At 32.8% G+C, this 18,502-nt stretch overlaps 1 protein-coding gene across 4 annotated transcripts in view; it reads right to left on the bottom strand.

Annotated features, from left to right (window-relative positions):
* KIF3A (kinesin family member 3A) overlaps positions 1-18,502 on the bottom strand; it is a 37,743-nt gene that overhangs the window by 4,067 nt on the left and 15,174 nt on the right. For 2 of the 4 annotated variants that reach the window (XM_039879950.1, XM_039879948.1), the window contains exons 6-17: positions 16,971-17,110; positions 16,375-16,572; positions 15,886-16,060; positions 12,152-12,250; positions 8,287-8,295; positions 5,145-5,301; positions 4,573-4,753; positions 4,271-4,381; positions 3,801-3,926; positions 1,988-2,041; positions 1,567-1,635; positions 886-1,010 (exon numbers count right to left, since the gene is read on the bottom strand). In XM_039879950.1, coding sequence (XP_039735884.1) covers positions 886-1,010; positions 1,567-1,635; positions 1,988-2,041; positions 3,801-3,926; positions 4,271-4,381; positions 4,573-4,753; positions 5,145-5,301; positions 8,287-8,295; positions 12,152-12,250; positions 15,886-16,060; positions 16,375-16,572; positions 16,971-17,110 — 1,444 coding nt within the window. The remainder of the gene's footprint in view (positions 1-885; positions 1,011-1,566; positions 1,636-1,987; positions 2,042-3,800; positions 3,927-4,270; positions 4,382-4,572; positions 4,754-5,144; positions 5,302-8,286; positions 8,296-12,151; positions 12,251-15,885; positions 16,061-16,374; positions 16,573-16,970; positions 17,111-18,502) is intronic. The other 2 variants (XM_039879951.1, XM_039879949.1) reach the window with 1 other exon arrangement.

Raw genomic sequence — 18,502 nt, 5'->3', positions numbered from 1 at the left:
TGGAAAAGCGAAACATCTAGAGGGATTTGTGTTTCTTTGAACTGCTATGCTTTTTCATTAATATTACATTCATTATGCATGGCTTCTGCTGGAATATAGTTTTTAACCTCTGGCTTTTAACATTTAACATAAATGCTAAAGAATGTAAAAATCTGTGCACTTTTAATATGCTACTGATTCCTTCTCCCTGAGTTCAACTGTTCAAATTTATAAATGTTAGGTTATGCCTATGAGATTATGTAACACAAAAATAATAAAATCATACAACTTCACCCTACATATAACTCGAAAGTCTACGTACTCGAAGCAGGGAAAAAAATATGTTTGTTATTTCCTCTCATTTCAGGAGCCCCAAAGTCTTACGTTCAGTTTAAGTAAGCAAAGCAGTACTTGATGTAGGGCAGGAAAAGAAGAAATAAGCTCCAGCTCAAGGCTCTCAGATCCTGGCTTCCCTAGGTTTACATTATGACACATACAGACCACTTAGCACCCAAAGGAGAGGGGAAGATGGCCAGAGAAGTTTTAACTCCTGACTGAGGAAATCGAGGTTCTTGTGATAATGTTTAAGACAGAAAAATGAATCAGCTGAATACAATACCTTGGGAGTCTAACCAAGCAAATTTATTAGCATTTCACTAGAAAAATTAGTGTAAGAATCAAGGAATTAAGACAGTAGGTGACTTAGACATTCGGAAAGAACAAAATACATTAAAAATAGATTCCATTACTCAGGAAGGCTAAAGAAGTTAGAAGACCTAAATCCCTTAGCAAGGTTTTATTCGCTCAAGTCATAACTACATTAGAACGCTGATAAATTTCCTTTACCTGTGTCTAGTTAGCATATCTCGTTGCCTTTACTTCACGGGATTCAAAGACAGTCCTTACCTTCTCCCCGTCTTTGGCCTTGCTTTTCCCTTTGAGGCCCGTGGCCGCTCTAACTTCATCAAGGACTGCCGGAGGCTCTCCTCAGTATAGGCAAGATACACATGGGAAAGGTCCGCTTCAAAGGGCTGGAAAAGGAAACAAGTGCCAGACACTCTGAGGAGAACTGAAATCGGGTTTGGGAAAAGATGTACAATATTGAATAAACGCCTAGGAAAAAAAACACAGTAGACCACGTAAATGTCTCAAGGTATCTTCTGCTAATGCCATTTATCTCAAATGCACTCACCAAAGTTGGTGAAGAAGCACAACAAAGTATAAATTCCTTAGTAGTGAAAAGGAACTGCTGCTGTTCTCTCTAAAGCTGTTATTTCTAACAGCTTTAAAAAGGCTAGCTTTGAAAACGACACTCTAGTCTCTAACCATATCCCCATGACTCAGAAAGGCTGTGAAGAGTGGCTTCAAAGATGACTCTGAGCAACTCTTGTGGTAGAAATAAACCTGCATTATGACTGAGGTGAGCAGAACAGTCCCAATAACCACCCCGTCCTAGAGCCTCTATTACCAAAAGATAAGCCAACTTTTCAGCAGAGCTGATTAATAGCTATCATGTTGATAACACCGTGACCCACATTCCTATAAAGTAACAACTGTACTTTTTTTGGGGAAAAAAAGCACTCTTACATCTTTCTCTTTTTTATCAGGAACTGGAGTCTGCTTCCTCATGTTATTTCCTGTGTAGGCAACACATTTCTCAAAAAAGGAAAAAAGAAGCAGAAAACAATTGTCATGATTAGCAATTAATACTGTGAATAAACAAATTGCTATGAGATATACTGATGTTACACTCATAAAACATGATTTGAATGCTGGAACAGAAGGGGACCCAGAGCTCATTCAGTCCTACGTAGCCCTGACCTACACCATTTCTACCTAATATTGTGTGTTATAATACAGTCATTAGAAAAAACAGCTTATCCACCCTACCGGATTCTCATCTGATTCATCCTCTGGACCACCTTTCTCCCCATGAAAGCCAGCAAAATTCATAGTCTGCAGGAAGTACTCTGCAAGTATTTCATGAAAGGATAAAGGCAATACCTACCAGCTGCCATTCTCCTATGTCTTCATTCCAATGGACGTAGTTTTCAATCATTTCCTTTCAAAAGAGTCAAAGACAGTCTACTTTTTATCTTTAAAAACATTTAAAAGATTGAAAAATATTCATGGAACTAAAATCTTAATATATTAAGGAGAAAAGCATATATTTTTAAATTTATAAAAAGTGTATCATTATGTACTACATGATACGCTTTTTATAAATTTAAAAATACATGCTTTTAAGAAATGTATATAGATGCAATTAAACCATATAAAAATAAAAAGCAAGGAAATGAAGAACGTGGGATTCAAGATGATGGTTACCTTGAGCTGGAAGAGGCAAAGGGATAGAAAAAGGGAGAAGGAGCCATTTGATTGGAAGCAGATTACTGTCGCGTCCTAGCTTTTGTTTGGGGTAATGAGTTTACTACAAAATAACTAACTAAATCAAAGCAGGCTATCCAAGGACCAATAAGAGGAGAGTACCAAGAACCAAAGATTAATGATGTGCACCTGAGGTCCAAAGGAAAAAAATACTACGGCTTATTTTCAGACAAATCTCTTAAAGCTATATACAGATTTAAAATAAATTTCTAAAAAAAAATCAGTATGTTAAAGTTTACTAAAATGTACTAGAAAGATAAAAATTTTGAGTAAAAAATAAATAGAGGCTGAGATTTTTAAATTACACTAATAGTAAGAATTAGCATCCACCTGGAGATGGATAACGGTGATGGTTGTACGACATTGTGAATACATTTAGTGTCACTGAACTGTACTCTTAAAGGTAGTTAAAATGGTCAATTTCTGTTATATATATTTTACCACAGACACACACACACACACACACACACACACACAGAATTAGCATCCATAATCAGGGAGAAAAAGATAGCACAGGAGTTCTGCTTATTCTATTTATAGAATAAAGAACACTGAATGAATAAACAGGACCTATACCTTGATTCTAATTGCAATAACAGTAAGTCCTCACTTAACGTCATCAATAGGTTCTTGGAAACTGCGACTTTAAGCGAAACAACATATAATGAAACCAGTTTTACCATAGGTTAATTGATATAAGCAAAAGTTAAGCTTCTATGGCATATGTCTGGTCACGAAAACATCACCAAACTTCTAAATAAAGACCTAAAACACTTCTAATATTAAACACTGAAGTAAATGTGAGCTACACATACACTTAAGATTAGTAAAGACAAGTAAGATAATTATTTTCCAACCTGTTTATGCCAATTCAGAGAAAAATATTCACGGGTGGCTGGAACCTATCCCAGCAGCTCAGGATGCAAAGCAGGTACCCACCTTAAAGAGGAAAATCTTCCATCGCCGGGGGCATCACAGGCACACACGCACACACACGTAAACTCAGACTGGGACAATGCAGACACGACAGTTACCTCACGTGCACATCTTTGGGATGTGGGAGGAAGCTGAAGACAAACCACGCAGACATGGGGCAATATGCCAACCCCACACAGACAGTGGCCCTGGCCGGGAATCAATATATTTTTCATCAACATTATAATGAAATGACACTATTCAAGGGCTGATTGTATATGAATCTGGATTCTTCCAAAGGGCTGAGAAATTCTTTAGATACTGAGGTACTCAAACAGAGAATTACATATTAAGAAAAGTTAACAGATGAAGTGAAATGTGCTGGTGTTAGTTCAAAAAAAATTTATCATCAACTGAAATGTAAATACTAACCACCAATGAAATGACAAACTATATTTCCTTATTCCTTAAGCCCAACTCAGTGACCTAATATCTAGGTCAGAAGACTTCTCTCTTACCTGATAATCCTGAGGTATAAAGTTATCGATAATAAGCATCTGAAGCCGAAGCTCCCTGCTAAGCTGTCGAATGTTCTCTAGTAGGCCTTCGATCTCCCTCTGATGTTCTTGTTGGAGATCAGCCATCTACAGGAAAAGCAAAGAGAATACTAAGAACCAACAAGATTTTAAGTACAAAAGAGCTGAATCCGACCCAGGGCACGGGTCTAGGATGAGCTCGCCCAGTTCTTTCACAAAAGCAATGGGCAGAGAGACGCTATCCCTGTCTAGTCCATGTCACGGGTTAAGGCTAGAAATAAACCATTTCATTTAATAGCTAAAACTAAAAATTGCATATAAAGGAAACGATTTTCTTTCTTTAAAATTGTAAACACACATTATGATTTCTTTAGGATTCTTAATCAAACTCAAAGAAATTCTTTTTTAAAAAATTCAGAACTACATTAATAGGTAATTTCTAAGAGACTGACCTCTGACTTCGCAGCCATCAGCATAGTCCAAACTTTCTTTAATTTCTTGGTCTTTCCCTGCGCTTCCTCTTGCAAACTGGTATATTTTTCTTCAATATCTAAGCGTTCTTGCTATGAAAAAAATTGATAAACTTCAGACTAATTTTCATTAAACCACAAATTTATTTAACAAATAATATAAATGTTTAGCAACTATTATCTGCAATACAACCCATAGATCTGCTTTAAAATTTTATCAAGAGTATAGATATTTTGCTTTTCACTAGAAAAATTAAATACCTTAGGCCAAAAAATCACATCACCTCTTTTTCCTCAAGTTCCCTGCGAAGTTGCTCAGCTCTCTTCCTCCTTTCTTCCAGTTCCATATTAGATTCTTCAAGAAGTTTCTCTTGTTCCTCAGCTTTCGCCAACAAATCAACACCACCAACAATTACCTTCTTCTCCAGAGCAGATAATTTCTCTAGCAAAGACTGATGCTCTTGTCTGTTGATTAAAATGAGAATACTCTATATCCATCGATTATCTACTATTCTACCAACATGATTTCCCCAAATTTAACAAGAGTTTGGATGCAAAACTTCAACAGGAATGTAATGATGTAACATCCTTATCAAATTATAGCACTGGGTAGTATTACGATTTAATTATAACTAATTAGAATTCACTGATATTTTTTCCTCCCACATTGAGAAGAAACAATCAAAACAGATATAATTTTTAGATATACGACATATACAATGAAACCTATCCAAAAATAGGTACTCTGGAGACAAATATCAAGCTTTTAATTACTATTCAATTTTCTTGCTTATACATCTTATGAAAAATACCAGAAATTTAAATCACGAATCTATCTCAATTCAGTGATACTCACTGGGCTTTAAGAAGATCTTTTTCTCGTTTCTCTAATTCAGCTCTAGCCTTGTTTCTTTCTTCTTCTTCCATGTCGAGCTTTGTTTCAAGTGCTTTTCTCTCCTCATCAATTTTTGCTTGCATTTCAACCATCTTATCTGGGGAAACTTTCTTTTTACCTATTTGAGTCATTTAATTGCAGCAATCACTTTAGAGCCAACATTTCAGACTTGTACAAATTCTCTTCATCTTTATAAGATATATTCCTCAATAATATAAAATCAAATATCAACATTTTAAGGAAATCAAATGAATGTTCCCAGAAGAACGTTTTAACTAATTGCTAAATTCAAACTGTTGTCCAATTGTGCAGTGATAACTAACGACAAAAGTAAGTGAAAGAGAAGCAAAACAGATGAGCAGGGGGGAAAAAGAAAGAAAAAGAGATTAACAGGAAAGCCAAATAAATTAAAAAAGCAAAAATCTATGTGTTCCCAAATAACATATATGATCAAAAAAGCAATATGGTTAGTTACTTTTTTCTGATAACCAGGTACAAAAATCAAGTAGCTTCTCAAAACACCTCCCTAAATTTATTAAATTAATAAGTAAAAGTCACATATAGGTATAAAATGAACAGATAAAATTATCAGGCAGGACTCAAAGTAGTCTTTTTGTATCTTCAGAATGTTTATAAAATTTTTAATAAAATTACTTGAAAATATTTTATTTCATAGTATACTTTTAAAGGAAAAAAATCTATACTAATTGTTACATAGTACAGTTACATAGTAATTAACCAGACATTTTACAGTTGCTGAGCTGTCATGAGGTATCTTAAATGAAAAACTAAAAGAACATTATTATGTCAGACGCAGAACCTTAAATCTCCCTAAGTCAGGTAAAACATGACAAATGTCAAATATAAGTAGAAATGCTACAAAATAATAAAGCTGGAAATACAGCTTGCAATTATTTTTATTATAATGTCTAGTAGAGTGTTTTACATACAAATAGCATAAATAAAAGTATTAAATTGTTATATATAGTATTAAAGTTTCCTGAATGAATCTAAAAATCATGAGATTAAAATGAAAAATCAAAAAGAAAATAAAAACTAGCAGATTAAACTGGTTATGAAACTGAGTCAAAGATCATTCATTTCTGGTAATACAATTTCTTTGAAACATACTTTCTTTCAGAAAAACGATCAAACTTTTCGCAGAACTGGTCTGAGACTCTCCTGAAAGCTTTCTGTCATTAACTTCCTTCCCAAAGGACCACAGAAGAGTGTAAACCAGAAGACTTTACAAACTGTTAATGTCTCCACCCAAAAGCTAACCTCTCCTGCTAACAAGGAAAGAGAACTGAATGAATACATTCTTTCTGGAACCATGAGATAGAGAATCATTCACAGGCTTTAATTCTTTAGAATAAAATTATATTAAAAAACCCTAAGGGATTAAAATATATTAAGCCCTCATTCCTATAGAAACATAAGTCCAAAGCAAACTTAAGCCACAAAACAAATAAGCTAAATAAAAGAGTAAATAAAAGCACTGATCCAAATCCATGCTTCGGTGTGGTGTGATTCATTGCATTCCAAGTCTTCCAAGTCGGGATGGAGACCTGATTCTGCGGCCTCTGTGACACAGCCACTTGAGTGTTTTGAATTACACTGTTATAAGGTCATTCAGAAAAGTAATCTAACCCTTATTGTAAATGAATTCCTAGAAAGAATTTCCCATTGGTAATATTTCTTAGAAATTTGAGGGGGAAAAGTATAAGTTCAGGTACAAAATGTATGCATATGTAATAAATTATAACTTCCTTTTCACCTCAGAATTACAAATATTTAAAGAAAAAATGGCAATTATGTTAAGACAAAAAAAAACAAAAAAACAATGTGTGAAGACATGAATACTGACGTTATAGAGGAAATGATCTGATCGACATATATACGTTAATTTTTTAGGCTTCTAGGGTTCTAATTATTTTGTTAACAGTTAAAAACATAGTCTCCAAACCCATTACGAGGCAGTGAAATAAAAAGAATTTATCTGTAGAAATACAAAATCATACGCCTATTGATGAATCACTACTATGCCTAAATTGCAGTAGTTATTCAAAACCATCCAGGTAATATTTTCCAACTGATGCTGTAGCAACGAAGATATTATTGTGCTCTTGTAACATTTTCATAAACATGACCACGTATACATAGCTAGGTTCAGTTTCAAAAGTCTAATATTTCAGTAACACATTATTGCCAGAATTACTCTGATAAATCATTATATTTCTCCCCAAATAATATTTTAGCTAAATATAAACATGTGCCAACTCTCCTAACCAGGCACTCAAAAATGTGACATCACTAAAAGTCACATTTATATTAATTTTTTAAAAGATCATAACCAAACCAAACAAAAAATGCTGCTTCTCCTAATACTGTATAATAGAATTCAGCACAAGATTTCAGATAAGTAAATCTAAAAAAATTGTTAATGTCATAGACGAATTAAGACAAATAGAAAGTAAGTAATATTTTTAATTGCCCTGTGCCATGTGCTCTACCCAAAACTGTGAAGGTGAACTTTGGCAAGGTAGAGTTAAAGGGAAGAATCTCAGAGAATTGTTAATCGAATTAATTTAATTTTCATTACAAAAGCACCCATGGGCATACAAAACCAGGCATTTGATACCTCACTTTAAAAAAAAAAAAGGAAAAAAATGCTTGACTGTGAAATCATTTATATTTCCAAAATTTGGCTTAATGGGTCCTTAAGAATTTAGAAAAAAAGATTATGCCATCTGGTTCTGGTGATACATTTATTTTTGTCTATTTTGTTAACTAGGTCTAGCACATCATGTGTGTTTGTCACTGTCAATCTTAATACTTCTGAATTGTTCCCCTAAAAAGATAATTTGGAAACAAGAATGTTCCTAATTTCTTCCTCAATAAAAACTCAGGTAAATCTTTAAAAATAATTTAGGAAAGAAGTTTTTTGTTAAAAGCTAAAGTTGAAAGATTTTTTTTTAAATACAAAAGATGGACACTTACCTTATAAAAATATTAAATTTAAAAAATGTAATATAATTAAATGACAAAATTCTTTTAAGTTTAAATAATTGTACCATGTGGAGTGCAAATCAATCACACCAACCTGCTTGATCTTTCAATAAGAAGTAGTAAGCAAATCGCAGACAGGAAGCATATGCACAGAGATGAGGAGGAAAAAAAGAAAAACATTATTCTTATGTAAAACAAAGAAAAATGTATACTAGCATTTATTTATAGTATAAGTATAGAAATAAATCATTATCAAGACTGGAAAAGAGCAGTTTTATGTAAAAAGTAAAGTATATTCAACACAATTAGAGATGTAATTTAAGCAGAGATAATAATATTAATTTAGTCTAAGATTATAATTCAAATTGATCTCAAGAGCTCACACTGACTCCCAAACAATATAACAGTTCAGCACCATGTGGGTCTAATAACAGTAGACATAGAATTGGGAACCTGCTAAGACCTGGGAAGTATTCTAAAAGAGCAAAACAGGAAATTAAGTTAATTTAAAAAGTTCATAACAGTTAAAAGTAGCAAAAGTCACACTGTACATATTTAAAATTTCCCAATTCAATGTTCTTCCAATATAAGGATCTGTTACAGGTGTGCCTCTCTTTAAGAAAATCCAACCCAAAACCTTTGACCCAAAATAAGATCACAGTAATTTACAGTGATTATTTGATTAACAAAAGGATTTGATGAAAAAAATTTTAAAGGCAACAAGTTCTCCCAATGCATTTGATTTTCCAACTCGATTTATAAGCAATTTTTTCAGAAAAAAATTTTCATTGCACAAAGTGAAGTACACCTGTATAAAACAAACTTGCATTCAATCTATTAGTAGATTGTTAAGGATAATTATAATAATGATGCTATAGAAGTGAATGACCAATTGATGATTCAAGCAAAGAACACCTTAAAAAAAGGCCATTCATATTTTTAAAAGGGAAAGTACATACAAGTTACACACAGTAACCACATGCTGGGACAAGCATCTCTCTACTTCAACACATCCATATCACAACAGAAGAACTTAACATCATGTGCTAGGTAAACAAATAGAGCTAAAATTTCTTTTAAATTTAACAAAGCACAACTCATTTCATATCATACTTTCATATCACTAGTCTTTACGGATTAAGGTAAGTTTTATAACAGAAAATTAAATTATAATACCTCCCACTCAGATATTTTCTTGTAATTCTTGTATTTCTTTGTATTTTTTAATAATATAAAATAATACTTCTATATGGTTTCTAAAGCAACTTCGTATATTTTATGTTATCCTCTGAAATTGTTTTGGTAAAATTTAAGAATTGTCAACAGAGAAAACAATTCTTAATATTTGTGGAATTCTTCCTCTAGAATGCTAAAAGCATATGAACAATAACCAAATGTTTTTGCTATTAGTTTTGAAAGGTTAAGTATACAGATAATGCTTTAAAAGGCAGTAAGCTGCAAACTAGTACAAGCATCAATCCCTTTCCTTCTGAAAATAAAATATAAATAAAATTAATAATACTTTTCAATTTAATTAAGGTTTAAGAAAAAGCCTTTAGGTTGGAAATAAGTCGATAGATCCTGCAAAAACAGTATCTTGTGGATCTGAATTCTAAAATCATACTTTAGAAAATTTCTTAAAATCAATCGGGTAATTTAGAAATAGGGATAGATGGCTATTTGATATAAAATACTATTCAATTTATCTTTACTTGCTTCAAATTTTACTTTTTTTTTTAAATTTGGGAGCTTTCAATCTTAAGCTACCCTAAGAAGAGGACACCAAAGTGTAAAACGTTTATTAACTGTAAGACATGTTATAATGGGCACCGGTGTACTTCCAAATATAATTTAGACTTTTTGAAATTCAACATTTGTTATTAGATGTCTCTTATACTGACTAGGATTAGAAATTTGTCATGAAACATGAAAAGGAACAATAAGAATTATTCTTTTATACAGCTTACTAGCTCTCTTTACATTATCTCAATTGCAAAAGCATGAATTTCTCTTCCATTGTCTCAAACATAAGCTTAAGCATATGTTTTAACAATTATGGGTAACTGGAAGCAATGAAGGGGAAGGGGAATCATCACATGCTTGGTCTAAGGAGAAGTCCAACACGTATTCTTTAAGTGATGACAGGGAGCGGTGCAGCATTTCTCAAATGAAGCCCATGGGTGATGGAAAAGCCAAAGCTCTGTTAGAGAATTTAAGAGCCTACCACTCACTAGGCAAGAACTTATCCAGAGGTTTCTCTATGACAGAACATGTGGAGTCTGAACTACTGCTGCTGCTACTGCCTGGAAGACAAAGAAATGAGCCCAACGGGAACCAAAGACAAAAGGAAACAAGAGAAGGAATACATACACAGAGAAAAATTCAGAGAATTTTAAAGGACAATCAAGCTTTGTATTAAAGAACTGAAACTTACTTTCCCTTAAAACCAGTCTTGGTAGCCTAGCCAATAGTCTCTAACAACAAAGCCAACCAGGGGAACTAGGAACTGTACTTCTCTAAGCATCTACTGTGGGCAAATCCCACTCTGCACCTAAAACACAGTAATTTAGAGGGTTGGAATGACGAGAATAAAATAATAAGTCATTTGGTGACAGTTGGTTAAAGAAACTGAGTTTTAAAATTTAAAGTTGTGCACAATTAAAATGATCAATTGCCCTTCATTAGAGAGAGGTTGGTTTGTCTCCAGTTTCACTTGTTTCCCTCTAAAACATTGAACTATCAGATGTAATTAGGCATGTTTTAAGGTTTCATGACAAAACTTTGAAAAGCTCACTGAACATTTTAAAATTTCTAAGCCTGAAAAGAAGGTACCTTACTATTAAATATTTTTTAACATATGAAACAATGGCATTTTTTTCTATTTAAAATTTTATTTTTAACAAATCCATTATCTGCTTTAGCTTTGAAGAGTTTACTCTGTGAAAAAATAGGTATGAACACAAAACCATTTCTCTAAATCAGAGGTTGGCAAACTTTTTCTGTAAAGGTACAGATAATAAGTGCTTAGGTTTTGCAAGCCATGCAGTCTCATGTGAAAACAGCCAGCCATAGGCCATACGCAAACAAATGAGCATGGCTGTTTAATAACATTTTATTTACAAAAAACAGGTGGTAGGCTAGATTTGGCCAGCTGACTATATTTTGCCAATGCTTGCTCTAAATCATGCTTTTCCTGTCTTATGAAGTTATAAAATCTTTATAGCTTTTAAATTTGGGACTCTTGATCAAGTGGTGATGGGTTTATTTTCAGCAAGATCATCTTAATAAGACAAGTAAAATATGTACCAGCTTGGAAACAATGATCCACGTTAATGGAAGAGAGTTCTGAAATAAATATTTAGGATAAAAAGATCTGAAATGCAGGCCATTATAATATGTCTCTCTCTTTTGCATGTTATCTACATCTTTATCACAATAAATAGTCTTAATCCACACTTGGCAACAAATGCCTAATAACAGGGTGAGAATGAAAGTACATTTTATAAAGAAAAAAGTTAAATTAAAAAATAGAATTCTTATACAAATTTATTATTTAAAAATTCATTGACTTCTAAAGCCTAACCCTGCTTGAGGAAAAACCCATATTATCCTCATTTCCTAAAAAGTTTAGGTTCCTAACACAGATGAGAGTCCCACATAAAATTAAAACCCTACGTGAAATTTTTAAATGGTATATTCACTATCACAGATTTTAACAATTCTAAATTAAAAAAAAAAACCCAGAACATATGATATTCTAATTCAACTATAAATGGGAGCTCAATATAGAAGGAAAACATAACGCAAAGTTAACCAGATACATGGCATACTTCCTCTATTTGAATTGCTATCATAACTAAAAATGGTAAAATAAAAGGCATGCACTCAACTGCCCTGGGAATGTTGAACCATCATTAAGTAGCAATCCTGGTTAATTTCTAGAACTAAGAAGAACTTACCCCGCCTTTTTTTCCTTTTCTCTCCATCTTCTCCAGCCTCACCCTCTTCATCATCATCCTCCTCTGACCCACTGATATCAGAGCCTGATATTTCTTCCCCTTGAACAGAAATTTAATACGATGATTACTATTCTGTACCAGGTAGGTCATTGGCTATTTAGGAAATGCCTATATCAATTTTCTTCATTAAGTTCTTGTTGTCCTAAACAAATCTTATATTAATATCCCTAGACAAGTACATCAGATTTGCTAACCTCAGAAATAGACACGATGTACACAGAGACTTTATTTTGAAAGTTCCTAAAAAGAAATTAAACATAATTCATTTAAATTTCAAAGAATAGTTTAAGTATAGTTCTAAATATACATATATGCAAATTACATGTTAGAATCATTATTTTAGTCTTTTAAAAATGTGACCATTTTTGGGGAGCATTTTCTCCCCAGTTTTCTGTTTAAGATTTTAAATAACTCATCCTGTCTGATCTCAGAAGCTAAGCAGGGTCGAGCCTGATTAGTACTTGGATGGGAGACCACCTAGGAAGATCAAGTGTTATAGGTGTAAAAAACAAAAAATAAGTGATTATAAGCTGACAAGGTCCTTGCAATCTGTGAGGTCAACCAAGGGTTGCCTCACCTAAAAAAAAAAAAAAAAAAGAAAGAAAAAAAATTTAAATAATTCGTTTGACCTATATATTTTTTAAGAGCCATAAAACTGTCATCTAACACAGTGATCTCACTTTTAGAACTGTATCACAAGAAACATTTCAAAAGAAGAAGGGCTTATTTGTACAAAGATTATGTGAACTTAAAAAATCAAATAAAAGGGAATAATTAAACTAATGTTAATACAGATGAGTACTATATTACCTTCAAAGTAGCTATTTAAAAACACCATTGTCCCTATGTGAAATGTCTAAGAAAACAAAAGGTATTGGGGGGAAAAAGTAAAATATACACTAATCACAACTAGGTAATATTTGAACTTGTAAATAAAGGAGATCAGAGAGTCTTGGGAGAAGGAATTCATTAAAAATATTTTGTTCTTTAGGCCCAGAAATAGTGACACCTCAGTAGCAATGAGCAGACCTAATGCCCAAATCTTGGTTTCTAAATACCATCCATCCTCCAATGAAAGGAACTAGGGAGAAATAAATGATTTTAAAGCTATGGTAGAAAACATACAAAATGAACCTAAAGCATCTGTGGTGCCAGAAAATAAGAAAGTACTCAAAACAAACAAACAAAAACTACAGGAGCAACTCTACAGGACACAGGAACAACCCTGAAGGAGCTCCTAATGGCCAAAGCTGGAATACTTTGAACAATAAAATAATGATATTCCTATATTATAACCCACAGACTAAAATAAATATTAATGATCCATAGTGACATATATAAGTAACTGAATAAATAAGTAGGGGAGAAGGGACTGCTCTTCCATACAACAGAATTTCAAACTTTAAACATGAGAAGGAATGACTGGAAGAAAAAGTCACCACTGAGCAAATGCCACAGAATCACTGATGCGGCCAAGAACCCTTGACGGATGCTAGAATTAGTGAGAGAAAGTATGATGAGAAACAGGACCTTTGTATAGTCTCAAAGTATCTCCCCACAAGATACATATTAATTACAAAGGAAAAAATAGTAGGTTTACAGTGAAGAAACCTTGCAGAATTGAGAGAACTACAGACAAACCCAAATTGAGGAACATTCCATAAATATATGACCAGGACTCTTCAAAAGTGGTAAGATCACAAAAGACAAAAAAGGCTGAGGCATTGGAAACCATAAGAGACTAAAAAGACATGACAACTAAATGGAATATGTGATCCTAAATTGGATCCTGGACTAGAGGAAAGGGGCGTTAGAGATAAAACTGCTGAAATTTAAATAAGATCTGTAGGTCAGTTAATAAGTTTGTATCAATGCAAATTTCCTAGTTTCAGTAATTATACTATGATTATGTAAGATGTTAACAGTGGTGGAAGCTAGGTGATGGATATACACAGGAACCCTCCATACTATATTTGCAAGATTTCTGTAAAACTATTTCAAAATTAAAGTTTAAAAATTGTTCTTTTAATGTTTTTGCCTACCCTTCTTATTGTTTCTATGATAAACTCTATTAATAAGGTTATAAAATTCTGTTAACTATATTATAAAAACAAATGTCATAAGAGCATAAATAAAATGAGATGTTTTAAAAATAAAGTCAGCATTTCCATTTGACCCAGCAATTCCACTTCTGGGTTTATATCCAAAAGAACTGAAAGCAAGGACTCGAACAGGTATTTGTACACCCACATTCATAACACCATTATTCACAACAGCCAAAAGGTAGAAGCAACCCAAGTGTCCATCAGTAAATGAATGGATAAAAAAAAATGTAGTATACACATACATTAGAATATTATTCAGCCTTAAAAAGGAAGGAAATTCTGACACATGCTTCAATATGGATGAACCTTGAGGATTTTATACTAAGTGAAATAAGCCAGACACAAAAGGATACATATTGCATGATTTTACTTATGAGGTACCCAGAATAAATTCATAGAGATAAAAGATAGAAAAGTGGTTATCACGGCTGAGGGAGAGTGGGGAATGGGGAGTTGGTGTTTAATGGGTACTGAGTTTCATTTGTAGATGATTAAAAAGTTCTGGAGATGATGATGGTTGCAGATCAATATGAACATACTTAATGCCACAGAACTGTAAACTTAAAAATAGTTAAAATGGTAAATTTATGTTGTGTGTATTTTATCACAATAAAAAATATTTAAAAAATGAAGTCAGCAAGATAATGGTATGAACTCAACATCAACATATCTAAGAAATTTTAAATCTTTAAAACATACTGACTATAAATACCACCTAGTGGTCACGTTTGAAACACCAAATTTCATTATGTAAGAGAGCTCAATTATTACTGCTTTTGCTCAACGATCTTACTCGAGTTTACTGAATTATCACCTTCTCCAAAAGTTTGTGATGTTGGCATCTCTGAATTTCACATCTGATCTAACCAGTTTCCCGATAGACTGAAAAGAGTTTCAAAGCCCTCTGTTTACGTAGTACACAAAGGAGCCCTAAGCCTACGAGTTCTTAGCATGAAGGTATGAAGAGTTACCCCAACATTTCGTGACGGCTGGTAAGTTCTCACCATCATAAACAAGGTCTTCAAACTTTCTAACCGTCTAACATCTTGTTAGAAAAGGATTTCCAAAAGAGAATCTCATGTTCAAATTTCAGTATGAAAGCATATTTTCAAGGCCATGTAATGAAGCTTTGCTTAAAGTAAATCTGATTTACCCATGATTCTGTGATGGCTTTAACTTCAAACAATAGTGACTGATTGATATCTGTCACAGAGAACTCTGGTCACAGTCACCAAAACACATATACTTATTTGTCTCTTCATACAGACAAATAAAAATTCATTATTTAATATGTGGTCATATAAAATCTATGAAAGGTCATGGGAATTAAAAAGGAGGTTTACATTAAGTGAATTTTTCAAATTACATGCACAAACATATAATTTTACTTGAGCTTCATATGAAAATGTTAAAGTATGTAAGTATCAAGTTACTAAGCAAAAATATTCTTTTAAATATCAATGTTAGAGGCTCGAGGAATTTTTAATAGGTGGGTTTTATGAGAACACTTAGTGGTTATGCAACATATTTTTAGCCAACATTAAGATCAATACTTTGAAAAAAAGTTACCTTCTTCAAGTTTTTTTTTCAGTTCTTCTATTTCTTTCTGAAATTGACGAAGTAAAGCATCCTTTGGATCTTCATTAATTCTAGCTTTATTCTTAATATTCTTAGCACGGTTAGCATACCGTAATGTACTGATAGTTTCATCATAATTGTAATCTGCTGGCCCAATATTTGCACACTATTGAATTAAGAATACAAAACATAACACTTTAACACTTGAGACAATTGAAATTAATACTACCATTACGAAGATAGCAAAAAGAATTTCTGAAGCCTACTTCCCCACTGGCCTTCTTGGAAAAGAGAGCATAATCACGTGGGTTTCCAAACAACACCATAAGGGTTAGTACACATGGTGTACTAGAAGAAGAAGAACCACGAATCAAATGAAGTAAAATAATCAATAGTTTTAAAAATGTTATACATATCAACCATTGGGATAAACAGGAATCTTAAATTTGTCTGATAACTACAGCAACAATTATATCTTACCATCATGGTTTTTGAATTTCCTCCTAAGGAATCCTGAAGAAGACGAGTCAATTTAGAGTTACGATAGGGCACATGAGTGCTTTTTCCATCAACCAAGGCAGAAATTACATTACCGAGTGTAGAAAGCGAAAGATTAATTTTAGTAGCTTCCTTTAGGCGCTGCCCAGTAGCTCCAGTTTTTGCTTGTCTTTCTGAACCCTAGCAAAAAACAGAGACATAAAAAAAGCTAAAATAAAAAGTACAGGATATTCTTTTCAAAGCTTAAAAAAAAGTAACCTAACAGTATCTGACATAATATCTGGAATTCACTTCAAAATAATACAGGAAGGAAAGTGGCTGAGGGTAGAGATGAATCGGGACTGGCAGTGAATTGGTAACTGTTGAAGCTGGGTGACAGTCACATGGCAGGCAGATCATCAAACTAGGTTATCTACTTTTGTGTACGTTCAAAATAGTCCATAATTAAGCTAAACACATACACAAGTGAACAACTTAAAAATCGTATGTAAATCACACCTTTTTGCTTGAATTTTTATTCACTTATAAGATAAAAAAATCATTAAGAGTTGCTCCTTATGTGGTATCCTGTTACTTACAGCAAGATCTACAAGGTGGAGCTTCCCCATCCTGACGTGCATGTTACCATCAACACCTTTTTCACTACATTCTATAGTGATTGTAAAGATGGCGTGGGAACGGGAACTATGTTCATTCATATTAGTTGCGCCAACGGAACCTTGAATAGGAAGGAAATTCTTAAGTAAAACAACAGAGTGCCTTTAAAAATTATTAAATATCCAGAATGGTTTAAAATACTTAATTCTGTCACAACCAAAAGCCAGAGGGCACCGCTAAACCATAAAAGCAGAGGCCTGTTTAGCCATTACTAGAAATTTCTGACAATTTATGTTGACAACAAAAGAATTTATAATGTGTCTCATATTAAAGAGGTAATTTTAGGACAAAATACTTAATTTTTGTCCCAACTATTACTGGCTAAAAAAAAAAAACTAATTTACATTTAAAAATAGATGTTAAATTATTTGAAAAATTATGGCTATTTCAGCTATCTCTAAAAAGTATTATATTCTGGAACTCTAAACCACAGAAACACTTGCATATGTGCATTAGATGATGCAAGGAGATTCAGTGCAGCATGGTTTGCAAAAACAAGACATCAGAAACAACCAACGTGACAGTGGTTAAGCAAATATAGACTAGCCATACTATGGATTACTAACTGGTCCTTTAAAAAAAAAAAAGGTAGATCTGTATGACCTGGAAAGATACCCATAACATATGGCTGGGAAAAAAGTTAAGAGAGGAATATACAGTCTAACCACATTTCTATAAAACAAAAGCATCCATTCAAAATATACTGTTTGTGTTTATAAATAATTTACATGACTATATTGTGTAAACAAAAAGGTCTATTTTGTTTTTTAAAGTAGGCATATATGGGTTTTTTTTCCTTAAATTCCGAAACACTTTAAAAGTATTGTGTTAATTTTACCCAAGCCCAAACTATCTACATCTTCATGCAGAACTTCTCTACGTGAGCTTTGCTTTTACAATGTAAACATTAAAAGGGTATTCTTTATTAGCATACGGCTAAATTAAAAGTCAGATGTTAGTACAATGTAAATTGTACTAACAAAGTAAAGCCTGATTAAGGTAAATGAAAAATTAGTGAAAGAAAATGCAAGAATTTGTGACACGTTTTTCTATTTGCTTTAAAGTCAAATTATAGACTTAGGAATTTTTTCCAAAAATATAAAAAACTATTAAGGCTTGATTTTGCTCTTCCCTTACTGAGAGATATTTGATTATTTTCCATTTTAGACTCTCATAAGGAACACCAATATGAGCATCTTTGAGCACATATCTTTCTTTCTCTTTAGGATTATTTCCATGAGATGTTATTTTCCAAACTGGAATTACTAGGTCAAATCGTTTTACAGCTATGTAATTATCAAACCACACTGTAGCAGTGTCTTTCAATTTGGAGGGGGAAAGAACATGTAATTTAAGAAAATCATATTAAGTATTTTAATACCTAATTTGTTTTTGCTGTATAAAGCATGCTATTTATGACTGTGATTTTTCTGTATTTCTGGTTATGAAAACA

Source organism: Pteropus medius, unplaced genomic scaffold, assembly GCF_902729225.1.
Source record: "Pteropus medius unplaced genomic scaffold, Ma_sr-lr_union100, whole genome shotgun sequence".
NCBI lineage: Eukaryota > Metazoa > Chordata > Mammalia > Chiroptera > Pteropodidae > Pteropus > Pteropus medius.
This window is presented reverse-complemented; position numbering and strand designations above follow the sequence as displayed.